The sequence below is a fragment of the Erinaceus europaeus genome, chromosome 16 (assembly GCF_950295315.1).
Source record: "Erinaceus europaeus chromosome 16, mEriEur2.1, whole genome shotgun sequence".
Lineage (NCBI taxonomy): Eukaryota > Metazoa > Chordata > Mammalia > Eulipotyphla > Erinaceidae > Erinaceus > Erinaceus europaeus.
This window is the reverse complement of record NC_080177.1, coordinates 62,566,850-62,593,706: the sequence shown is the minus strand read 5'-3', so window position 1 is coordinate 62,593,706 and position 26,857 is coordinate 62,566,850. Positions and strand designations below refer to the sequence as shown.

Genomic DNA, 26,857 nt, shown 5'->3' with positions numbered 1-26,857 from the left:
CACTCTCAGGCAGAAGTTGAAAAACAAGATCAGAAGAGAAAACACAAGTAGAACCTGAACTGGAGTTGGTGTATTGCACCAAAGTAAAAGACTCTGGGGTCGGTGGGGGGAGAATAAAGGTCCAAAAGGGATGACAGAGGACCTAGTGGGGGTTGTATTGTTATATGGAAAACTGGAAAATGTTATGCATGTACAAACTACTGTATTTACTTTGAATATAAAATATTAATTCCACAATAAAGAAAAATAAATACATAAATAAATCAAATAGTTCAAAAAAAAGAAAAAAAGCAAAATTCAGGGGGGAGGGATAAAAGATATAAACAGGTTCCTAGAAAAAGTGGGAATCCAGATGTCTTATACAAATCTGAAAATTTTTCAATACTTTTGTAAAATGAGGCAAATGTGAAATAATATAATAAATAGGTACATTTCACTCATGAGTTTAGCAAAGCTTGAATAAGAGCTTGAAGAAATGCAAATAAAGATAACAATGGCCATTGTAATTATAGAGTAGTAACTGTTGCTAGACTGTTTCTCTTATGTTTGGCAATCACATGTACACACACAAAAAAATAAATAAATAAAATAACCTAATTGTCCCTTAGTAACAAAACAAGTGATTCCATTTTTTTATTACATTATCTAAGGAATCTGTTTTATTATATTACCCAAGGAAACTTGTAATGAAAAGTACAAAGTAGACCAAAAAGTAAAAAAAAAAAAAAAAAAAAAATGAAAATACAATTTACTTTTATCAGCATACATGTTTTTCATGTAGTAATAATAGAGTGATGGTACTTCTGCTTAAATTGAGAGGCTGAGATTTGAGAGGTAGTTTCAAAATACAACTACTCCTTAGATATATAGTTAACAAAGTTCAGGAAAACATGCCACTTGAACCTTTCAGTCATTGTTTTTAATAATACAATTCTAAGAGTAAGACAAAAAAAGTACAGAATACTTTTTTAAAACAATACAGTGCCTTAGTACATAAATAATCCTGCTTTTCAAGCAGTCATTTTCCAGGCAGCATATTTAGCTTTTTTCTTCTGTTTTGTTTTGTTTTGTTGTAGTAGTTGTTTTTCTTATCAGGGCACTGCTCAACTCTGGCTTCTGCTGGTGTCAGTGACTGAAAGTGAGACCTCAAAACCTCAGTCATGAAAGTCTTTTGAATAACCACTTTGTTATCTCCCCAGACCTACATTTAATCTCTTATATGAATTCTCTTTAACTTATAAGGTAACTTTAAATAAGTCATGGGCATACAAGCATAGGCTTACAAATGTGTATTAAAGGCACTAAAAGTCACTCATGTATAAACTGATGAGGACCTATATATAATCAATCTCACCCAAAAAGAGAGCAATGATAATCATCAGAATAAAGTTTTAAACCTTTCTTAAGAGTTAGGAAAGGAAAGGAGATAACAACCCATAACCTTTATGCAGACTTACATGCCTGAGGTATCAAAGGTCTCACAATCAGTCCCTAGCACCACCAGATGTCAAGAGTTTAGCAGAGCTCTGGTAAATAAACAAACAAACACATTTTTTTAAGAGAGAGAATAGTAGTCTGATGACATAGAGTAATATATTCAATAAGGCAATGGTGATCAAGTATGGACCGAATATTTAAACTTTAAGAATTTCCCAGGTCCGCTAACATACTTAATCCCTACTCCCAAAGAAAGACAAACCATAGTTCCAGAGAAAGTTCTTACAAATTTATCTTAATCCTGAATCTCAAGGTCCAAATTAATTCATGTATCTGTCACTTCTCCAACCAGAAATAAGGACTATACTCTGAAATCTACATAATAACAATAATGTACAGATAAATTCCTTAATGGTAGGCCCTGTACACCTCAGTTGCTCATGCCACAGAAAATAGCCTATGAATATGCTGAAATAAACGGAACTATTAGTTAATACTCCAAAGACATTTTTTAATAAATATTTTAATATTTATTTCCTTTTGTTGCCCTTGTTGTTATTATTGTTGTTGTTATTGACATCATCGTTGTTGGATAGGACAGAGAGAAATGGAGAAAAGAGGGGAAGACAGAGAGGGGGAGAGAAAGATAGACACCTGCAGTCCTGCTTCACTTGAAGCGACTCCCATGCAGGTGAGGAGCCAGGGGCTCTGGAACCAGGATCCTTACCATGGTCCACCATCTGCACTTAACCCACTGTGCTACTGCCCACTGGACTCCCAATACTCCAAAGACTGAAGCTATTCTGATCTGTTTGTATTTATGGACTTCAAACATATGGGTGCAAACATCCTTATCACATTATAAAACAGTGAATGAAGAGGACTCAGATCAAATGACCTTTCTGTTGTAAGCTCCACATGACTCCAATCAACATAAGTTGTAAATAGCTTCAAATGCTCAACTCTCTCAAAACATTCAAATTCTCTCTCTCAGCCTGTATCTCTCATTGGTATCATTAAGGTTCTCAGAAGGCACTGAAAGAGACCCAGCAACTAGTATGAAGACTTGCTCTCACCTCATTACACACTGCTTCTCTGCCATTTCTGCTGTCATTGCCACTCAACAGAGAGAACCCTGAAGCCCCATGGTGGATGCCCAGCAGTCCCAACTTTCTGTCTATCCCAAGACAGATACAGAAAAAGATATAGGTAGACAGACAAGACAGACAGTCATAGATAGGAAAAGGAGGAGCATCCTGTCTAGACCCATCATTCAATAAATATTTATTTCCAGTATCCTGTATATAAGTCACTCAAATTTGCATCTCTAAAACTAACTCTCCCTTTGCCCAACCATTAAAAAAAAAAAAAAAATGCAAGTGAGACCTTTACCTTAACTATCCTAAGCAGTAAAACTTTCCAAACTTTTAGAGTCAGAAGACTTACTAGAATAAATACAAAAGAAAGAGGTTTCACATGTAATCAACTACCAGGTATAAAGAGTTTCTAATATTTCTCCAGGTCTCTTCTCCAGAATGTTGACTCAGGTCTCAATTAGCTCCTGATTAAACTCTACTTTTCTTTCTGGCATTCTCAAACAGTGAATTCAGCTTTTTGATGTCCTTGGTTTGGTATCTCTATGTAGATTACTGAGGCTTTGAGTTATTTGAGTTCATTTTAATCTCAAGGCCTTCTCATAATTGTACTTTTCTCTAAATACCTTAGTCACTACTCTCAAGATTTTTACGTTCTATGTACATGTTGTCTTTCTCTGTTTGTACTCATTTCACTCGCATCATAGAAAATACCTCTTGGTAGCCTCTGGGATAATTGTAGTCCCTTCCCCTTTTGAAATCATAGGCCCAAACCTTTTAAACCATATTTATTTCTTGTCCATCTTAAACTCTACCAATGGTGTGTGTGTGTGTGTGTGTGTGTGTGTGTGGTAAAGCTAGTCTGTCCATATTAATCTGCCTAATCTGAACTTAACCTGTAACTCTGCTACCTGCATTAGAATGTAAATAAATTAAAATTCTATACAATTGCATTAGCTTTTAAAGAAATGTTATTACATGTTATTGAAACACTTATCCGTACTAAGTTTTAATCAGTTGGTTTGCAACCTAGTGGAACCTGTTGCAGACAACAACTTCCATGAAGGAAGGTTTTCCATGCTCAGGACAGTGCTTATGTTCACCACAAAAGTGATGGTGAAGCACATGATATGGCTTGTACCAGAATGAGACAAAATGTGTCATTTATATGGAAGCTGTAATAAAAAAAAAGATACACACCACACACACACACACACACACACACACACACACACGGAGAGAGAACACTTGTACTATAAAATGTCACACTCCTTTCAATAAACAAAGTTCCTGGCACTCACTGTCACCTTCAGCTGGCCTCCAGGACCTTTACAACTTCCTAAATGCATGACTTTTCCCTGGGGCTTTTCCTACTATCTCAATTCACAACACTTAGGTTTAGCCAGCTGCCCAGCCTGCCAACCCATGTGTGTTTTTACTATGAGGACTGGCGCCAGGAGCCCCTTACACTCTTATCACTCCCACCCCACAGCACCCCTCTAATGGCTGCAGAAACAGCCTGAAATGACGAATTGCTCTAACAGAAATGCCCTAGCTCCGGAAGGCCTGGCCAAGATAAGGGTCTGTTTTCAACCTGTCTTTCGTGGATGCAGTACACAAGTTCATAGCCTCAGATTTAAGGGCTTAACCAGCCTGGGAGTGCTCCTGGGAAGTTACTCTGCCATTAATATTCGTGTGCCCCCCCTTTCGTCCCCTACGGGGATGAAAAGTAAGGAAGCTGCAACTTTCGGGTTTTACCCTTGAAGATTTTGTCCCCTTGTTCCACGGAGGTGGGACTAAAAGCTGTCAGAGGAGGTGAGGTGCTGTGGTCTGGTCAGTTGTTTTCACAGCTGGCGGGACTGCCCAACCTCTCTGAAAAGCCTATTTGACAGGTGAGAAATTCTTACAGCTCCAGCTCCCTCCAGGAGCCCCACCAGGGCATCCATCTGAACTGGGCAAAAGATCCGAAAGCGGGGAGGGAGTGATGCTGGATTCGGCTGAGCATGTCCCGGAGCAACTCGGGTGCTGGAAGGAGGATTCTGGCGCCAGGAGCGTGCTAGTCCGGGGTCCAGAAGGGGCAAAAGGGCAGAGGAGGGGCAAAGTCTTAAGGGTGGTATAGGCGTGACAAGAGCAACGCCAGATACTTGGAGAAGTCTTGGGAGGAGTGGACCCGGGCTAAGAGGACGCAGACCCGGGAGAAATCTGGGAAGCTAAGAAGGGGCGGGCGGGCGGCCGGGCTGGGAAGTGCAGCGCTGCCTCCCCGGGATGCGGCTGCCCGGCCCTCCAGCGCCCGGCCTGGCCGGCTGCCCGCCGCGTCCCAGGAGCCGGGAAGTTGGCGGGGCGAGGGGGCGCCGGGCTGGGAGCCGCGTAGCGCTTTACCTTCTGGTCGACGATGGAGCAAGCCATCTCGCGGACGTGCGCCAGGCTGTAGTCCCCGGACGAGTCCTGCAGCAGCAGCACCGGCTCGCGGCTGAGGCCGATCTGCAGATGGAACGAGATGCCCCCGACCGGGGCCGCGACGGGAGCCAGGAACGGCGCGGGCCCGGGCCCCGACCCCGGGACCAGCGCGGCCGCCGTCGCTGCAGCCGCCGCCGCCGCCGCCGCCGCGGGCAGCAACGGGCTGGGCGACCGCAGCAGCGGAGGGGCGCTCATCGCCGGCGGGGCGGCTCGGGCCGCGGGCCGGGAGCCGAGGGCGGGGACGGCGGCGCGATCGCCGGAAAGTTTCGCTGCCGCGGAGCCGGGAGCTTCTTTCTCCAACAGCCCAGGCGGAAAATAAAAACTTTCCGGAAAAGTCCCCCGCGCTCTGAGGGGGGGGGGGGGGGGGAGGGCGAGGAATGAGGACCGGGAAGGGAGGGGAGGAGGGAAAATGGCCGAGACGGGAGGACGGCGCCGCCAGGAGCGCGGGCGCCGCGCGGAGGAGGCGCCGTGAGGAGCAGTCGCCGCGCGCGAGGGGACGGGGCGGCGGGTCAGCGCGGCCGGGCGCCGCGGGGGGAGGAGCGCGGGGGGCGGGCGCTTGGGAGCCACCACCCGGCGGGCGCCGGAGCCGCAGCAGCCCGGCCGCTCGGCCGCAGTGGCCGCAGGGCGCCGGGTCGCCGCCCTCCTCCGCCCGGGGTTCCCCAGCGCAGCCTCCTCAGCCGGGGCGCGACCGGCCGCGGGGCTCCGGCAGCCTCCCTGGGCGCGGCGGTGCCTCCCCGCGCGAAGACCCGGCTCTGCGGGCCCGGCGGAGATCGCAGGGAAGGGGCGCGCCTGCTGGGAGCCACCAGCCAGTCCCCCGGCAGCCGCCACCTCGGGGACAGAGCACCTGTGAGCGGCTCGCCCTGCCCCGCAGCTCCCCGTAACTCTTAGCTGCGGAGCGTCCAGGATGATGAAGAGGGTCCTGTGACCCCACTTACATCAGGCTCCTTTTAGGACCCCTTGGGTTTGTTGCCAAAGAGTAGGAGACCTCATTCCGGGAACTGCATTTAAACCGGGATCTAGCCTTCATGAAGGTGGAATAAGCCAATTTCACCTATTCCACCACCGCTCCTGAGAAGGAGACATTTACACAAGTTGATGTCATTTAGGAGAGGGCTTTTTTTTTTTTTTTTTTGCATTGTGTGCATAAAAGCAAAGAAGAAAGTAAAAAGAAAAAGGAAAAACATCCAGAGGAGCCTCTTTCTCTACCTTATTCTGAAGCCTGAAGCTTCTACTGCTGGAGCCTTGGAGACTGTTTTCTCTACCCCCTTCTACCACTCTAAAAGTCAGCTCTGTAGGAATGGTGGCTTCTAGTCCACCCAGCACCACCACCATCACTCGCTCCAACAACAAAGATGGGCAGCACTTACTCCAATTGTGATTGTTGTCATTTGTGTTTGGGCCTGGGTGAGGAGCTGGGGAAGTGCTTCTTGGGCCTTGGAGATGAAATCTCATGGGTGTGTGTCTACAGGTGCACAAGACCCCAACTTCAAAAGGCCCTGCTCAGTGGAATAATCAATCATAATGGTTTCCTGTATGCCATCTTGAAAATCTTAATGATTTTGAAATCTCTTTATTGGGGGGATTAATGGTTTACAGTCAACAGTGAAAAAAATAGTTTGTACATACATAACATTTCCAAATAACAATACAACCCTCACTAGGTCCTCCTGTGCCATCATGTTTCAGGACTTGAACCCTCCCAGTCTTTTAATTTGGTGCAATACACCAACTCCAGTTCAAGTTCTGCTTAGTGTTTTCCCTTCTGATCTTGCTTTCAACTTCTGTCTATGAGTGAGATCATCCCATACTTGTCCTTCTCTTTCTGGCTGAGCTCACTTAACATGATTTCTTTCAAGCTCCATCTAAGATGAGGTGAAGAAGGTGATTTCACCATGTTTAATAGCTGAATAGTATTCCATTGTGTATATTAACCATGTTTCTGACCCGGAAAAAGACATAGCAAAGTAGTTTTTCCTTTTAAAGGCATGTTCCCAGGATCATTAACAAAGCTTAGTTTCTAAATATTGTGTCAATCACTGAGCTAGATTTTTTTTAAATTCATTCTTTCTAAATGTGATGGTACAACAATATATGTACTCTGATTCTCTCTGCTTCTGAAGTAGTTCTTTTCATCCATGGTAGAGTATAATTTTCCTAATGTGCCAAATTCAGTTAAATTATGGGAGTAGAATTATTTTCCATGCTAGGGATTTATTTTATGTCATAAAAATGTATTTGCTTTTCTATTAAAGTTAGACTAGAAGACTAGAGAAATAATCCACCTGGTAGGATGTTGTTTTGCCATGTGCACCTCCCAGTTTCAAACCCAGATACCACATTGGGGGTGCCATGGAACCAGAGGAAGCTCTGATATCTCTCCTCTCTATGTGAATGGGAGGGTAGGGGTGAGGAGGGCATTCTGGGAGCAGTGAAATCATGCATGTGTGAGAATATGGATCCAAAAATATATTTAAAAGCTAGAACAAAGTCAGTATCCTTATTATCAGAAAAGTACCAACAATTTGTTGGTCACTTTACAGAGATCTTGCAAAAATTCTAATTTTGCTTGAGAACAAGGAAAACTAAAGGCATCTGTGTTCTGTACATACCACTACAATGTGTTGGAGTCTTTCTCTGTACTGAAGGATATATTGGCAGCAAGTGTGCAGCTCTGAAGAAAGTTCATTTCACAACAGAGCACATTAAAAAAAAATAAAAGTGCAGTGAGGGTAATCCGGGCCAGGGAGATAGCTCTATGCTAGTAAATAGGACTTGCATGCAATAGGGTCTTGACACTACCAGGAGCTAGAGCTGAGTCATGCTCTGGTAATAAAAGAGAAATGAAGAGGTGTGTGGGGAGGGGCATTTCTGACCATCATAGGTGCAATAAATAAAGAATGATACAAAAGTAATAATTCACTTTTGAATTAGAAAAAGGGACACTATTTTGAACTAGGGCTAAGAGTAGAATTCACTAAGTTTACACCTGAGCCAAAACCTAGATGGTGGTCTTAAGAAGATTTAAGGGAATTAAGTACACATTAAGCACAGGGAACAGCTAGTTCAAAGAATCTAAAGCAGAAATACACTTTGCATTTTCAAGGGGAGGAAGGCTGAGGACAGAGGGGATCAGAAAGGATCGTCAGAGCCATGATAAGTGTTTATTATCAATGCACTACCAAACCACTGGAAGATTTTAAACCAGAGCGAAATTTTTCACATATATCACTCTCTGGTTATTACATATAAGATAAAAGGGTCAACACAGAGATAATATGTAGAAAACCTGATGTTGTCCCATCTAAAGATATTTGTGGCATGGACAACTATGTTATATTAGAGGAAGAACTAGAAAGACACAAGATCTGTTTAGAAGTGAAGTTGAAAATCTTGCCAATGAAATAGAGGTTTATAGGGAGTGGGAGAAAGGGAGGTTATGAGAAACTTTAAAATTTTCTTTATTGAGGGATTAATGGTTTACAGTGGACAGTGAAATACAATAGCTTCTACATGCATAACATTTCTCAATTTTTCACATAACAACTCAGCCCCCACTAGGTCCTCGTCTGCCATCATGTTCCAGAACCTGAACCCTCCCCCACAACACACACACACACACACACACACACACACACACACACACACACCTCAGAATCATTTACTTTGGTGAGATACACCAACACCAGTCCAAGTTCTGCTTTGTGTTTTTCCTTCTGTTCTTGTTTTTCAGCTTCTATGAAAGAGATCATCTCATATTCACCCTTCTCTTTCTAGCTGATCTCACTTAACATGTCTTCAAGCTCCATCCAAGATGAAGTGGAAAAAAAAAAAAAGGTGAATTCACCTTATTTTAATAGCTGAATAGTATTCCATTGTGTATATGTACCACAGCTTTCTCAGCCACTATGGGGAACTTTTGTTTCTGAATGATTAGCCTAATGATATTGCTTGTGACTAAGACAGAGAATATAGCAAGGAAGCAAGTTTTAAGAGAAATGAGATTTCTGTTCTGTTGAGTTTGAGATGCCACTGCACATTCAGCCTAGAAATAACTAGATCTGAATATTTGAACCCAGAGTTCAGAAGATGGGAGTCAGAAAAACATTTGTAAATCATGAATGTGGAGATGTTTCAAAGTGAAATTAAATGATAACTCTAGAGAAAGAAGATTCAAGTCATTCATCATTTTTTTTTTGCCTCCAGGGTTATTGCTGGGGTTTGGTGCCTGCACTATGAATCCACTGCTCCTGGAGGCTATTTTTCCCTTTTGTTGCCCTTTTTGTTGTTGTTGGATAGGAAAGAGATAAATTGAGAGAGGAGGGGAAGACAGAGAGGGGAAGAGCAAGATAGATAGCTGCAGACCTGCTTCACTGCTTGTGAAGCAAACCCCCTGCAGGTGGGGATCCAGGGGCTCAAACTGGGCACCCCACACTTTTCCTTGCACATTGAGCCATGTGCACTTAACCTGCTGCGCTACTACCCGGGCCCTGGCAATCATCATTTCAAATGAGTCATACAGGAACTTAGATGTCTTACATAGGAACTAAATAAATTATGTAAATAACTATTTCTTAAACTCTGATTTCTCAGTAGCATGATGGATTCTTGTATGGTATTAGAAATATTAAGAAGGAAGTAGTAGGGGGTGAAAATTCCAAAGGAGTCCTGGAAAAATAATATTACTTTAAGAAAGTAATAAATTATTGAATGCAAAAAGCAAATAAAGAAAAACAAGACCAAGATCTCAAAACCACCGTAATTAACCATAACAAAGAGAAAACTCCCATGTAGTTATTGTAATTTATATAGTAGGCATATGAGATATGACAATTTGCTAACTACTACCCTCATTTGCTGAGAGACAAGAGAATGAACAACAGATAATACCTAAAAGCTATCTGTTATGTATCTCTAGCAACTTCAAACTTACACATAGAGAACCTGAAGACTTTAAAAGGCTTTAAGACCTTCTACATCTTTAAACTTTGGAAAAGAAAAGACAAGAAAAGAAAAGAGGACATGAAAAGTAGATATCTGCTTATACAAATTATATTCATGAAGTAGGATTACATTTTGGGGTCACAGCATTAATGGGAATTAAGGGACATCCTTCAGTGAGAATCCCATCTTAGAAAATTTAATACTATATCAAGACTCCATGTAAAAGGGACTGGGTTTGCTGAAATATGCAGATGGATGTTAATTATGTGCTTGAAAAGACTGTTGGATATTGATACACTTTTGGAAATGACTGTGTAAGCTTTATTTTCTTTCATAGTTTATAAATTAAAGTAGATTTAAATTCTCAACAGAAATAGGCATTGAAACACACTGAGAAAGACTCTATAAAGTTTTTTTAATTAAAGTAAAAACCCTGTGGTGAGGGGGAGGGTAGACATGTGGCTTCCTGGGCCAGTGGGGGGTGGGGGTGGGTGGGTGGAGTGGGACAGTCTTTTGGTGGTGGGAATGGTGTTTATGTACACTCCTAGTAAAATGTAATCATATCAATCACTAGTTAATTAATATGAGAGGGGAAAAATTAATTGTATGTCTCGAAATTTTTAAAACACAGACTGAGTCTTTTTAATATGTAGGCTGTGTATTTGATATGCGGACTCTCTCAAAAGCCTAGACCACATAGATGACAAGCAACCAGTGGCACAGCTATATACAAGATACTGGGTACTATATGGCAAACCCTAACAAAAGGACTTTTCAAAGTTAACCCAATTACCAAATAATGTGATGATAACAGTAACTATCCATTGTCTTCTCAAACCCTAAGACAGCAGGAACCTCACATCTCCACTACAGAGCCTATATTTTCCCCAGTCCTGGAACCTTAGGATGGGGCCCAATTTCCCACACGCCTCTCCCAATCCATATCAAATAATATTGCATCTGCCGATCACAACCTAATCAACGCAACGATTGCCACCTTAACATGCTTCAGCTCGGACTGTGTCAAGAGACTTCAGGTGTGGAATGACAACCCTTCAGCTTCATTACTCGAGTGAGACCTTTCCTTTCATAGTAGTCTCTAATTCCATCCCAGGTGGATCACTTTCTAACAAAACCTAGATATAGACCAGGTTCTGTGAGAGAGAGCATATGTTCACACTTATCCATAAACTAGTGCAAAATATATACCTGAAAGCAGAAGTACACTAGAGTTTGCAGTGAGCACCCCCACCAACACTTCCTCTCCACTATTCCAACCTTTGGGTCCATGATTGCTCAACAATTTGTTTGGCTTTGTATGTTCACTGTCTTTTCAGCTACCAGGTTCCAGATGCCATCAGGATGCCATGCCGGCCAGGCTTCCCTGGACTGAAGATCCCACCAATGTGTCCTGGAGCTCCGCTTCCCCAGAGACCCACCCTACTAGGGAAAGAGAGAGGCAGACTGGGAGTATGGACTGGCCAGTCAACGTCCATGTTCTTCGGGGAAGCAATTACAGAAGCCAGACCTTCTACCTTCTGCAACCCACAATGACCCTGGGTCTATGCTCCCAGAGGGATAGAGAATGGGAAAGCTATCAGGGGAGGGATGGAATATGGATATTGGGTGGTGGGAATTGTGTGGAGTTGTACCCCTCCTATCCTATGGTTTTGTTGATTTATCCTTTCTTAAATAAAAAATAAATTAAAAAAAAGTTTTTTATTTCTTGGGGTTGAGCAGTAGTGCAGCGGGTTGAGCACACATTGCACGAAGCTCAAGGACCTGCTTAAAGATCAGGGGTCGCTTGATTGATAAGCGGAAGCAAGTCTGCAGGTATCTGCTTAAAGGACCTGCTTAAAGATCAATAGGTCGCTTCACAAGCGGTGAAGCATGTCTGCAGGCATCTATCTTTCTCTCCCCCTCTCTGTCTTCCCCATCTCTCTCCATTTCTCTCTGTCCTATCCAACAACAACGGCAGCAATAACAATAATAAAAACAGCTATAAGGGCAACAAAAGGGGGGGGGAAATGGCCTCCAGGAGCAGTGGATTTGTACTGAGCCCCAGCGATAACTCTGGATGCAAAAAAAAAAAAAGATGCCTGAACCATCAAAAGTTCAACCCCCAGCACAAAGATAAGCCAGAACTAAGCAGTGCTCTGGTCAAAAATAAATTAATAATAATAATAGAAAGTTTTTTAATTTCTTGCGCCGGTCCTTGTGCTTCACACTATGTGCACTTAACCCGGTGCATCACCACCTGGCCCCCCAAGTTTTTTTATTTCTTAACCCATGCTTTCTAGACATATGTGACCTCTGAACTCTCCTCATTTTGTTGTTGTTTACTCTGTAGCTTGCCATAATATTTCACATAAGTGTTCCATATATCATACTTTAGGAATTAATGTAAAACAAGTGTCAAAAGTTGATGATGGCAACGTTGATGATGGCACATCTGGTTGACCCCACATAGTACCAGGTGAAAGTACCCAGGTTCAAGTCCCTGGTCCCCACCTGAAAATGAGAAGCTGGGGTGTAGGTGTCTTTCTCTCTCACTATCTATCCTACCTTCCCTCCATTCTCAATTTCTCTCTATTCTATCAAATTAAAAAAAAAAAGTCAAAGGTAAAGAAAATTGTTCAGATAATTTGGAGAGCATAAGTAGAAAATAAATGCATATTACTAGGAAGGTCCTTAATTCACAATAGTCAGAGAAAGTATAGGAATTACTCTGACTACCTCTCATTCCCTTCAGGTTATTCTCAATTCTGTTTCTGATTATTGTGAATTAACAGACACTCCCATTAATGTATTTCAACTATAAAATCACAAATAACTACAGGGGGAAATAAACTCAGATGCTGTATGACTATTCTTGATGTTCTGGACAAATATAGTTTACAAGAAAATGAACAAAAGTAAACTTAAACCATAAGTACAAGAGCATAAACAAAGAGTTTATTTTAAACTAAAAACAGTATCAGTCATATGTAAGAATGCTGATTTTTAAGACTTCCTTGTGAGTAATTAAATTACAGGAAAAAGCCAAATTTCATTTAAATTTTATATACAATATTTTATAATTTTAAAATTACTAAACATAAAGGTGAAACCTTTTTTCTAATGAAAGAGAATTACAAAGAGAAAGAGAGAGATCAGAGCACTGCTGAACTCTGGCTTATGGTGAAGCTAGTGATTGAACCTGGGCATATTCTCTGGTGATTGAACCAGAGCCTCAGGCATAAAAGTCTTTTGGAAACCATTTTGTATAACTATCTCTCCAACCCAGGAAAACACTTTTCTGCCATGTGTTTTTTAAATTCTATCATTTTAAATTCTATCACTTAACTTTTCAGTGGGCTATAGCTTTCAAGACGTCTTTCAAGGTGATTCACAGATGTCTTTTTTGTTTGTTTTTATGATAATGGGAGTTTTATTTCATCTTCAGCAGATAATACAGAAAATATTAAGTTGACTCTAAGTATAGTAACTAGAAAAACAAAATTATACAGATAGAACTAGATTTTAAAAAATTAAGCTTCTGCATATAAAAAGGTACCATCAACAAAAGGAAAAAAATGAGACAACCCCACCAATGTGTCCTAGAGCTCTGCTTCGCCAGAGCCCCACACTACTACGGCGAGAGGCAGGCTGGGAGTATGGATGGACCTGTCAAAGCCCATGTTCAGAGTCCAATGTGTCACCACCTGGCCCTCCCATAATTTTTATAAAAAATATTTGTTTTGAGGCTGAATTATGCTGACAGTAGAGCTCACATGATACTATGAATGAGGACCTGAATTAAAGTCCTCACTTGTAGGGAAGAAAGCTTCATCTGCAGTGGAGCAGTGCTGCAGATATCTTTCTCTTTCTTTCTTTCTGTCCCTCACCCTCTATCAAAAAGAAAACAAACATGACCACTGGGAACAGTGACATCATGCAGGCACTGAGCCCCTTTGATAACCCTGATTGTCAAATATATATATATAAATAATGTACTTCTACGTGTACATATATGCATACTTGTTTTGGTCATCACTCTGTCAGTGGGACTGTCTAGGTAAAGTGTTTATGTTCTCATAAATGGAAAAGATCATTACAATTAAAACTAGACTTGTTTCAGAAGGTATTAAAATATTATGCATGCTTTTTTCATTGTTGAAACAAAAAACATTTTAGATACCTTAACTTTTGTGCTTTCCTGTTTTGACTGAATGCCAAAGTGGACAAATGTAGAGAATATAATTTTAATGCTTGTTAGTTTGGCTATGCAACAAGCATAGTATGACTTTCCAACAAGCCTTTTGCCTTCTCTTTAATACTTATTCATCTATATTTCATCCTGCAAGTTCACTTTTTAATTTAGTTAGTGAAATAAGCTTTGTCTGCTTTAGAAGACAACATTTAAGTCACCACTGAGGAAGATTCATTTAAACCTGTTTTCTTTGCCAAATGTATTGGTTTTTTAATATAGAATAATTAAATGATAAAGGAATTTATGTGGTTTAACATATTTTTTCCTGTGTTATTTTCTTTAAAATTCTTTTACTTTTCCTCCCGGATTATTGCTGGAGCTTGGTGTCAGTACTACAAATCCACTGCTCCTGGCAGGCATTTTTTTCTCCATTTTTATTGGACAGAGAGATATTGAGAGGGGAGGGAAGGATAAAGAAGGAAAGAGAAAGACACCTAGAGAAGCGGCCGCCCTGAAGATGGGAGGCTGAGGACTCCAATAGGGATCCTTGTGTGGGTCCTTGTGTTTTGTATTATGTGTGTTTAACCTGGTGCACTACAGCTCAGCCCCCTCAAATTCTTTTTTTGTTTTTTGATGGAGACAATAAGGCAGGTAGAGGTAGTGAAACAAACCACGATAACAAAGCTTCCTTCAGTGTGGTGGGGACCAGACTCAAAGCTAGGTTGTATGCATGTCTAAGCAGTACACTAACCACACACCTGGTTGAGCATTCATGTTATGCCCAAAGATCCAGGTTTGAGTCTCAAGTCCCCACAAACAAGAGGGAAGCTTCTCAAGCAGTGAAGCAGCACTGATGGTATTTCTCTTTTATCTCTCTCTACCTCCACCTTCCTTCTCTATTTTTCTCTATACTATCAAAAGTATATTAATTAAAAAAAAAAAAGAAAAATCAATTCTAAGTCAGACAGGTAATCCACAGAGAAATCAATTCTAAGCGAAGTCAGGCAGGTAATCCATTGTGAGACACAGTTAATGAGTTTCAAGATAGTTCTATTCTATCTTGAAACTCATTCTAGTGTAAACTCTAGTGTTCTAGACTGACTTAAGCTAACATAATTACCTTCCCTGTCCTGATATGTTTATAACACTTTCTTATAGTTGTAACTCTAGTAACTTTAGTATCAAACACATAGAAAAAATGATGCAAATAAACTGTAACACTCATCTGTGACCTCCTACTACATAGTTAATATTAGCGTCCTCTGCTCTTCTGGTTTTTTTCCATGCAAGCCTGCATGTAATAATGTTTTAAAAAATAATGCTTGCTGATCTGATTTTTGACTTACTGTATCAAAGGATTTACCTGGAGTTATTAATTTTCTTCAGAAACATCATTTGTATAACTGCAGAGTATCCTATACTGTGGTCTGTGGCTCACTGTGGGTGCATATTTTTTTTTTGCTTGAATCTTTTAGAAAATATGAATAGCAGAACATTTATGCAGAAAATATACTTATAAACTAGTATGCAGATTTAAAAATGCAGTTGCAGGGAAAAATATAAATTAGACTAATAAATTGTGGGAGAGATGAGCTAGCAAGGATTATATGTAAAAATACATTTTTAAATAGAATAATTAGGGCAGAGAAGACAGCTCATTGGGTAAGGCAGGTGTCTCCATGTGTTGGGTCCAGTGTTGAGCCTGGTACAATATGAAAGATGCCAAGAAATGGCTGGAAACTCTGGTGCTGTGATGTCTCTTACTCTCACTCTTTCTCTGTTTCTGTATCTGAATTAAAAACATGCCTGGGAGCAGTGAAATCTCACATGTGTGAGCTCCCAGCTCCAGCTGATAGATAAAAAGCTTTAAAGATGCACAAAATTTCAAAGCATCCATAATGAGGAAACATACTAAGCTGACATAAAATCTGAAAAACAATCTTTTTAAATTAGCATGACATTTGTAGGTTTTTAATTGAATATTCAAATCAAATATGACACCTCAGGAGAACATCAGCTCTGCTGTCAGTAATCAAAACAGTGATGCATGCTATATTTGGAAAGTGAGTGATAGAATATATATATTTTACTGTACTTTATTATGACAGAAATTAATTAACTTCATGAAATATCACTGACAACTGAAATTGTAAAGTATTTGCTTTGTTACTTTCCACCCATATTTTTGCTAATTGGTTATAACACATGTGTCAACTCATTTTTTTTAATGCTTAAGTATAGTAAATACCTTAAGGATTACAATCACACTGTTTAACAATATATAGAGTAAGAGATATTTAAAATTGGTTTTAAAGCCTAATGAAACTATCTTAAAAGAAAACTTTCTATTTTAACAACTCAACCTCTAATCAAACTAATATACACTGATTAATTTGTTAGCCAAACTACAGCTGTGGCCATGATACAGTAGTCCTCAGCTAATCATAGAACCTTACCGTAAACCATTTATTTTTAAGGCATTCTGGTAAATATGACTGTATGAGCTGAATTGTGCTGATCTTAAAATTCATATATTAGAACCCTACACTGAGCACCTCAGATAACTGTAGATACAGTCTTGTAGATACAATCTTGTAGCCCAATCTGACTGGTGTCCTAGTAAAATGAGATTAATACACATCAGAGGTCAGTGTGCTCAGAGGTACAATCAATAAAAGACACAAGACAGCAGTCACCTACATGCCAAAGGGAACTAAAAATAATAATCATAATAAGATATCAGCACCTCCACCTTAAATTTCCTAACCCATGTCTATGGTATCCTATTTTATTTTATTACTAGAGCACTGATGATTGACCCTAAGATCTTTGATGCCATGAAAGTCTGTGCATAAACGTTACGCTGTCTCCTCAGACCTATGATATTTTGTGTGGCAGCTCCAGTAAATTAGACAGAAATATGTAATATTTAGGGGTAAAATTAATATCCTGGATGTATATCTACAGGGCACAAAGATAGAGTTCTATTTTCTTGGGCTACTAACATACTCTCTCCCAGATGTTTGATGTTTTTTGTTTGTTTGCTCAGAAAGGGATAGAGTAATACAAAATACTGAAAAATGTTAAGGAAAGATACTAAGTTACTTAGTAACATAATGCAACTCTAAGTTTAAGAATTTGTAGAAAATTATAAAAATGGATTTTTAATCAAATCAGTTCTGCTGTTTTTGCATAACAATTGCATGTGTGTTAAGTCAAGTTACAATACAAATTGGTAAAGACTTATACTTATGGTAGTGTCTATTTTTCAGGATTTAAAAATGTTATAACTAAAATCTGGTATTTAAAAAAAATTTTTTTATTATCTTTATTTGTCGGATAGACACAGCCAGAAATAGAGAGGGAAGGAGGAGAAAGGCAGAGAGACACCTGCAGCTCTGCTTCACCACTCGCAGAGCTTTCCCCCTACAGGTGGGGGCCAGGGCCTCGAACCCAGGTCCTTTCGCACCGTAACAAGTTGCTCAACCATGTGCGCCACTCCCTGGTGCCTAAAATCTGGTATTTTTAATTTTTTAAAATTATTTATTTTCTTTTTGTTGCCTCTGTTGTTTTATTGGTTTTGTAGTTATTATTGTTGTTGATGTCATCATTGGATAGGAGAGAAAGAAATAGAGGCAGGGAAGATAGAGTGGGGGAGAGACACCTGCAGACCTGCTTCACTGCCTGTGAAGCGTTCCCCCCCCCCCAGTAGATGGGAAGCCAGGGCTTGAACCGTGATACTTGCGCTGGTCCTTGTGCTTTGCGCCACGTGCACTTAACCTGCTGCGCTACCGCCTGACCCCCCAAATCTGGTATATTTGTAGATTTTTGGAAGTATACAGGCAGGAGGTGAAGCAGGTCTGCAGGTGTCTATCTTTCTCTCCCCCTCTGTCTTCCCCTCCTCTCTCCATTTCTCTCTGTCCTATCCAACAACAACGACATCAACAACAACAACAATAATAACTACAACAATAAAAGAAGAGCAACAAAAGGGAATAAATAAATATTTTTTAAATTGAAAAAAAAGGAAAAAAGACCTGAGCTTGTACTTACGCTTTTATATTTGTGATTCATAGGTTTAATTAATTATATTGCTATATGATTAATATGAAACATGTACAAAAATAGAAATTTAAAACGGCATTTACATGACTTACAGTTCTTGATAATATGGAGCAGATGCACTTCAGCTCCTTCTGCTAAGTATCACTGAAGACCTGGGACACTTTATACTAAAGAAACATGGTGGGACTCCAGAAGATAGAGAAGAGAGAACAACTAGGAACTGTGAGACCTAAGAAATAACATCAGAGAGAAGCCGGATGGAGCCACACCTGGTTGAGTGCACATGTTGCTATGTGCAAGAACACAGATCTGACACCCCATATTTATGAGCCATGGTGAAGCAAGTACTGCAGGTGTCTTCCAGTCTCTCTCTTTTTCCCTCACTCTTCTCCATTTCTCTCTATCAAATAATGAAGAAAAAAATTGGATTGAATGAATAAGAAGCCTACAGCCTGGAAATATCAACAGGTTAAAAAAAAAGTCCTAAGATAAGTGCTTTCTGTAGCCAAAGGATGGGGAAAGAAGGAGTCTAGTAAGACAGAAAATATTAAGACAATAATTGATCTACTTCAACTTAACACCATGGAACAAACTGTGACCCACATCCATTATCAAAGGCTTCAATATCCATAAATCAACTGCAATAGACACCTCACAGAGAAACATGTACACATGATACTCCACCACTCTACTGCTATGTATAGGTATCTTAGGTCTAATTTCAGTTACTCTAAAAGCAATAAATATGGTACTGTTTATGCAGAAGCATTGTATTCCACAGGTTAAGAATTCAGTTTCCTAAGACCATCCTACACTTTACAGGCCAGCTGGAAAGCCAGGCAGTTACCTCTCTTTGTGACCAATCAGTTTTAGATTGGTGTTTTCCATAATCCTTTCTTCAAATTTCAGGTGCCAATTGAAGTGCAGAGTATTATCTGTGCTTCCAGCCAACTGGGTATAGAACAAAGGTTCCTAAGACCAGCTCCACAGGTTTGATTAATTTGCTATAATGGCTCACAGAATTCAGGAGACTGGTTTATTCACATATGCAGTGATTTATTACATAATTCAGCAATAATCAGATGGAAGAGGGGTACTGAGTAAGCTGTGGAGAAATGCATAGAGTCTCCATGCTCTATCTAGATGTACCACTTTCCACAAATTAGCACACATTAACCAACACAAAAATTCACTAATGCCTCTCCTCTTAGAGTTATTAGATGGCTTTACCACTTTGGCATGCCTAATTAACTCATTCATTGGTCATGGACAGTTGCACCCAATCTCAGCCCAGTTTGCCTCCCTTGAGGTCTGAAGGGTAAGACTAACAATTCCAGTATTCTAATCAGATGGTTAGATGCTTCCCAAAACTCACCTTACTGGCATAGTGGAAGACACTTTTATTACTCTCAACACTTAGGGAATTCCAAAATTTTTTTACACTGTAAGCCACAAATTGTAGGTGAAGTTTAGAAAAATTGAGAAAAATATTTTGGCCATTCATATGACTATATATAAGATCCAGAGTATTCTAACATAATATACAAATCATCCAGGATCCTATTTAAAAGCACTATTATAACAAGAACCAGGATAAGAATTAAAACCCAAGCAAAGGCAAGAGCTCAGCTGAATGATGACATTAAATCAGTAGGTACCACTCCTCAGATTTCAAAGATGTTGGAATTATCAATGATTTCAGTTGAGATATCATTACAAAAAGGTTTCAAAGAGCAGTTAGAAATTTGCTTGAGTGGTCTGGGAGGTGGCACAGTGGATAAAGCATCAGACTCTCAAGCATGAGGTACTGAGTTCAATCCCCGGTAGCACATGTACTAGAGTGATGTCTGGTTCTTTCTCTCTCTCCTCCTATCTTTCTCATGAATAAATAAATAAAATCTTTAAAAACAAAAAGACATTTGCTTGAAACAAAAGAAGAAATGGAAAGACTGAAATATAAATTTCAACTAAAATGGAATATATAAAGAAAAAACAAATGAAATGTTGCAACTAAAGAGAACGGCAATTAAGTAGTCATTCTCTTTGAATGACTTAACAGAATGAGGCCAGGGAAATGAATTACTGAACTTGAAGATAGAAGAACTAAAATGACCCAGTCTAAACAGAGGAAAAATAGATTCAACTAACCAAATACAAAATAAGCTAACAGAGAAAAATAGTCTAAGCTATCAATGAAATAGTGAAGTTCTAACATGTATGCCACTAGGGTTCCACAAGAAGAGAAGATGAGGTAACTTAAATATCCAAAGAATTGATAGTTGAATATTGACAAGAAACATATAAAGATAAATAAATCCCAAACAGGTTAATCCTAAGGATTCTTAAAAAAAAAAAAAGAGAACTTTATCATAAATCTTCTGAAAACCAAAGAAAAAGGTAATATCCTTAAAATGGCTAAATAAAAATGGCAATTATTCTCTAAAGGAAAAATAATTTAAATGTTATCATCAGAAATTCTGGAGACTAGAAAACATATAGTACTGTTTAAATATCTAAAGAAAAAAAATTCAACCTAAAATTTTATGCCCAGTAAAAATGAACCCACCTTCTCTGACCCATCTTGGACAGAGCTAGAAGGAATTATGTTAAGTGAACTAAGTCAGAAAGATAAAGATGAGTATGGGATGATCCCACTCATCAACAGAAGTTGAGTAAGAAGATCTGAAAGGGAAACTAAAAGCAGGACCTGATCAAATTGTAAGTAGGGCACCAAAGTAAAAGCCCTGTGGTGAGGGGTAGACATGCAGCTTCCTGGGCCAGTGGGGGGTGGGAGTGGGTGGGAGGGATGGGTCACAGTCTTTTGGTGGTGGGAATGGTGTTTATGTACACTCCTAGCAAAATGTAGACATATAAAGCAGTAGTTAATTAATATGAGAGGGGGAAAATCAGTTGTATGTCTCAAAGTTTCTCAAAACACAAACTGAATCTTTTTAATATATAGGCTGTGTATTTGATATGCGGACTCTATCAAAAGCCTAGACCAAGTAGATTAGAAGCATCCAATAGCACAGCTATATACAAGATACTGGATACTGTACAGCAAACCATAACAAAAGGACTTTTCAAAGTTAACCCAATTAACAAATAATGTGATGATAACATTAACTATCGATTGTCTTTTTGAACCCTAAGACAGAAGGAACCTCTCTATAGAGCCCCTACTTCCCCCAGTCCTGGAACCCTTGGATAGGGCCCACTTTCCCGTATGCGTCTCCCATACCAAATAATATTGCATCCGCCGATCACAACCTAACCAATGCAATGACTGCCACCTCAACATGCTTCACCTCAGACTGTGTCCAGAGATTTCACGTGTGGAATGACAACCCTTCAGCTTCATTACTCGGGTGAGACCTTTCCTTTTATAGTACACTCTAATTTCATCTCAGGTGGTTCACTTTCTAACAAAGTCCCATAACCTAGATATACACCAGTTTCTGTGAGAGAGAGCTTATGTTCACACGCATCTATAAACTACTGCAAAATATATACCTGAAAGCAGAAGTACACTAGAGTTTGCAGTGAGTACCTCACTAACACTTCCTCTCCACTATTCCAACCTTTGGGTCCATGATTGTTCAACAATTTGTTTGGCTTCATATGTTAACTCTCTTTTCAATCACCAGGTTCCAGATGCCACCAGGATGCTGGCCAGGCTTCCCTGTATTGAAGACCCCACCAATGTGTCCTGGAGCTCAGCTTCCCCAGAGACACACCTTACTAGGGAAAGAGAGAGGCAGACTGGGAGTATGGACCAACCAGTCAACGCCCATGTTCAGCGGGGAAGCAATTACAGAAGCCAGACCTTCTACCTTCTGCAACCCTCAATGACCCTGGGTCCATGCTCCCAGAGGGATAGAGAATGGAAAAGCTATCATAGGAGGGGGTGGGTTATGAGATTGGGTGGTGGGAATTGTGTGGAGTTGTACCCCTCCTACCTTATGGTTTTGTTCATTAATCCTTTCTTAAATAAAAAATTTAAAAAAAATTCTCCAGGAATAAAAGAAAAATCAAAATATTCTACAAGATCTGAGAAGAAAGAGGAAAAAAGGGAGGACAACTATAGGGTAATTTCACTCATAAGAGTATTACAGAGTGGAATACCAAAGGAGACCACCTGGGACCACAACAACGCAGGACTAGAACAATTTCAAAAACCCACCAAAGCACCAGTGAGTGCAAACATGTGTGGCTCCTGGACAGGGAGGAGCCTAAAGAGAGACTGAGCTGCTGGTAACAGTCTAGCAGTTTACTAGTTGAGGCACCACCTCCAGTCTGCTTTACCAACAAAAAGACTGCTGAAGGGAGCCAAGGACTCCCCTAATACTCACCAAATGCAACTGTGAGTCTCCATTGCTACTTCCCTCAGAGGCTGGAGCAGCAGGGGGAAGGCCCTGTGCTGACATCTAGGAACAAAGAACTGACCAGGAAACTCAGGAGAAGAGCTACACCTCAGTAGCTTAGAAGTGAGGTTGTATAGTAGGAGCCTTTCCACATTGTTCTCCTGGTGAGAACATGGTGAATAATTGCCTCAAAACCTACAGACTATAAATGGGACTTGTTTAGAAATTTATAGGGCCCAGCAGTGCTACCTGGCTTGGCAGAGAAGCTGAATTGAGCCTGGAGCTTTGGATCCTTGGGTGTGAGAGTCTCTTTGCAGAACCACTGTGATATCTCTCCCCTTCCCTGTTTATCTCTTGGTCAACAGTGAGGGACTAAGCTAAGAAGCCTACTTATAGTTTAAAAGCCCTTAGGCTCCCATAGCCTACAGGGAAGAAAAAGAGAAAAAAAAAGACATTTAACAAACTCTGTGCTCTAACTCAGGGATTGAAATAATATTGAAACAATTGTCAATTTCCACAACAGTGAACTCTTTAAGTACCTTACTTAGACACATGTCAATTCAGGCAAGAGTTTTCAGTAATTTCAAAAGTACAGAGAGGGGGACTTCATAACATACTACATAGAATGGTTAAAACAACAAGAAGAAATATTGGAGAAATGAACCAGGACAAGAGTCCAGCTAAAAGCCCCTCAAAGGCTGAACCACAAAATAGTGAGCTCAACATCCAAACACTTGCTAAGGAAATAATCAAAAGAGTAAAGAGTTTGAAAGAATTGTCATCAGAAATGCAGAAACAACAAATGAGACTCTGGAAGAAAACAGTAACTATTTCAAGCTAATGAGAGAGCTGAAAGCTGAAATAGCTGAGCTAAGAGCACAACTAGCTGAACAAGCTAATACAGTATCAGAACAGGGTAACAATATAAATTAACTACATAAAACAGTACAGGGGAGAGAGAGAATAGAATAAATGACACTGAAGACAGAATTAGCAAGATTGAGGATGAATTAGAGACAACTAAAAAAGAAGTAAGAGATCTCAAAAAGAGGTTAAGAGATACTGAAAACAACAACAGAGACCTATGGGATGACTTCAAAAGAAATAATGTATGTATTATTGGCTTACCAGAGGAAGAAAGAGAGGGAGGGGAAGAAAGCATTCTTCAGGACATAATAGCTAAGAACTTCTGTAGTCTAGACAACATCAAAGACATAAAGGTTCAAGAAGCCCAGAGAGTCCCACACAGAATTAACCCAGACTTAAAGACACCAAGACACTTCATATTTAGAATGGTAAGGAATAAGGATAAAGAAAGGATCCTGAAGGTTGCAAGAGAAAAACAAAGAGTAACCTACAGAGGAAAACACATAAGATTAGCAGCAGACTTCTCCACACAAACACTACAGGCTAGAAGAGAATGGCAAGATATCTATGGAGTGCTCAACAAGAAAGGCTTTCAACCAAGACTACTTTATCCTGCTAGACTGTCATTCAGACTAGATGGAGGCATAAAAACCTTCTCAGACAAGCAACAGCTGAAGGAATCAACCAAGCCTGCCCTGAATGAAGTTCTGAAAGGTCTCCTGTAAACAGTCAGACCACCACAAACATGCCATATATCAGAAGACTCTAAAAGTCTAAATAATGGTATTAAAATATCTTCAATCTATGACATCAATAAATGTCAAAGGTCTGAATTCATCTATTAAAAGGCACAGAGTGGGAAGATGTATCAGAAATAACCCAACAATATGCTGTCTACAGGAAACCCACCTAACTCAACAAGACAAACACAGACTCAAAGTAAAAGGATGGAGAGCTATCATACAAGTCAATGGCCCACAAAAAAGGGCAGGAACAGCTATGCTCATATATGACATGATAGATTTTTAAAAATTGCTTCAAGTTTTTGATTGTCAGAGAAATGCAAATAAAGACAACAATGAGATACCACTTCACTCCTGTGAGAATGTCATGCATCAGAAAAGGTAGCAGCAACAAATGTTGGAGAGATTGTAGGGTCAAAGGAACCCTCCTGCACTGCTAGTGGGAATGTCAATGGGTCTAACCCCTGTGGAGAGCAGTCTGGAAAACTCTCAGAAGGCTAGAAATGGACCTACCCTATGATCCTGTAATTCCTCTCCTGGGGATATATACTAAGGAACCCAACACACCCATCCAAAAAGATTTGTGTATACCTATGTTCACAGCAGCACAATTTGTCATAGCCAAATTAAGCAACCTAAGTGTCCAACAACACTTAGGTTGAGTGGCTGAGCAAGTAGTGGTATATATACACAGTGGAATACTACTCAACTGTAAAAAATGGTGACTACACCGATTTCAGCCCATCTTTGATGGAGCTTGAAGAAATCATATTAGGTGAAATAAGTCAGAAATAGAAGAATGAATATGGGATAATCTCACTCTCAGGAAGAAGGTAAAAAATAAGATCAGAAGAGAAAACACAAGTAGAACATGAACTGGAGTTGGTGTATTGCACCAAAATAAAAGACTCTGGAGTGGGGGGGGAGAGTACAGGTACAAAAAGGATGACAGAGGACCTAGTGGGGGTTGAATTGTTATTTGGAAAATTGAGAAATTATATGCATGTACAAACTATTGTATTTGCTGTTGAATGTAAAGCATTAATCCCCAATAAAGAGGTTAAAAATATTTTTTCTGGTGAAAGTAAATTATTTACCAGAAAACCAACCTAAAAAATATGACAAAAAAAAAAACTTGCAACAGAAAAGAAATTCTAAAAAGGAGGAAAATGGGACTATAAACAAATAAGACAGAAAAATACATAGACAATACAATAGCAACAATATCAAAAACAACAAGAGCAACAAATGGGGAAAATGGCCTCTAGTAGCAGTAGATTCATTTTGCAGTCAGGAGCCCCAGTGATAACCCTGGAGGCAAATAAATAAATAAATAAATAAATAAATAAATAAATAAAATTAAAAGGAGATAGATATGGCCCATTGACATATGAAGATATGCTCCATTAACCTTTAGAGACATGCAAATTAAAACTACACTGAGATACTATCTCACACTTGTGAGAATGCCCTACATCAAAAAACTCAGGAAATGACAGAAGTTGGCAAGGTTGTCTAGAAAAGGAAATTCTATTACTCAGCTGGTGGGAGTTCAAACTGGTGTAGCCCCTTTGGAAAACTGTATGGAGAGTCCTTAAACAAATAGAAAGGAAATTGCCTTACAGTCCAGCAATACCATGTCCAAAGAACATGCAAATACTAATCTGAAAGGTTCTATGCACCTTGTGAATACACAATCGCCAGAGAGTGAAATCAGCCTAAATGTCCAAAGTCAAATGATTATCTAATGAAAAATTATGGGAGAGGCCAGTATGTTTCATTCCTGGTTGAGTGCACCAAAGATAGAGGTTCAAACCCCTGGTCCTCATGTACAGTGGGAAAGCTTCACAAGTGGTGAAACAGTGCTCTCTCTCTCTCTCTCTCTCCCCCTCCCCCTCCCCCTTCCCCTCCCCCTTCCCCTCCCCCTTCCCCTCCCCCTTTCCCTCCCCTCCCCCTCCCCCTCCCCCTCTCCCTCTCCCTCTCCCTCTCCCTCTCCCTCTCCCTTTCCCTCTCCCTTTCTCTCTCCTTCTTTGCCTCTCCTCTCTCAATTTCTCTCTGTCTCTATCTAAAATGAATAAGTAAATAACAAAAACATTTGAGATAGATACCCCATGGAATATTAGTTTGCAGTAATAAAAGTTGATATTGCATACTTTGGGACAAAATGGATGAAACTGGAGATTATTATGCTTAAGGAATTAAGAGATGAAAGACTATTTGATAGCTTTACTCATATGTGTAATCTACAGAACTGATACACATGAACTTGCAAAAAACAGAAGCCAAGAAATTGTTTCTAACCATTTATGAGTACTATGGTGGTTATCTTTGGGGTGGGAGAGGGTAGGGACACAAAAAATTGTTAGTAGGTGCAATATGGAACTATAACCTGTAATCTTATATCCCACTATTAATCACAGATTTAAAAAAAGGAAAAGCACTATTTGTAAATTTCTTTAAACAATTTATATTTTGCCAACTTCCCTTTTGGCTTCTTGTTAGTGATAAGCTATTACTTTTTACTCAGATAACGTTGTTAAAACGTGATATATAGGGAGTTGGGCTGTAGTGCAGCGGGTTAAACGCAGGTGGCACAAAGCACAAGGCCCAGTGTAACAATCCCGGTTTGAGCCCTGGCTCCCCACCTTCAGGGAAGTTGCTTCACAAGCGGTGAAGCAGGTCTGCAGGTGTCTATCT

General features: G+C 40.0%; 1 protein-coding gene across 3 annotated transcripts in view; it reads right to left on the bottom strand.

Moving 5' to 3' along the window:
* PRKD1 (protein kinase D1) overlaps window positions 1-5,435 on the bottom strand; it is a 363,379-nt gene extending 357,944 nt beyond the window's left edge. For 2 of the 3 annotated variants that reach the window (XM_060175253.1, XM_060175254.1), the window contains exon 1: window positions 4,911-5,435. In XM_060175253.1, coding sequence (XP_060031236.1) covers window positions 4,911-5,183 — 273 coding nt within the window. In that variant the 5' untranslated portion in view covers window positions 5,184-5,435. The remainder of the gene's footprint in view (window positions 1-4,910) is intronic. The other variant, XM_060175255.1, reaches the window with a different exon arrangement.
* Window positions 5,436-26,857: the final 21,422 nt, after the last annotated feature.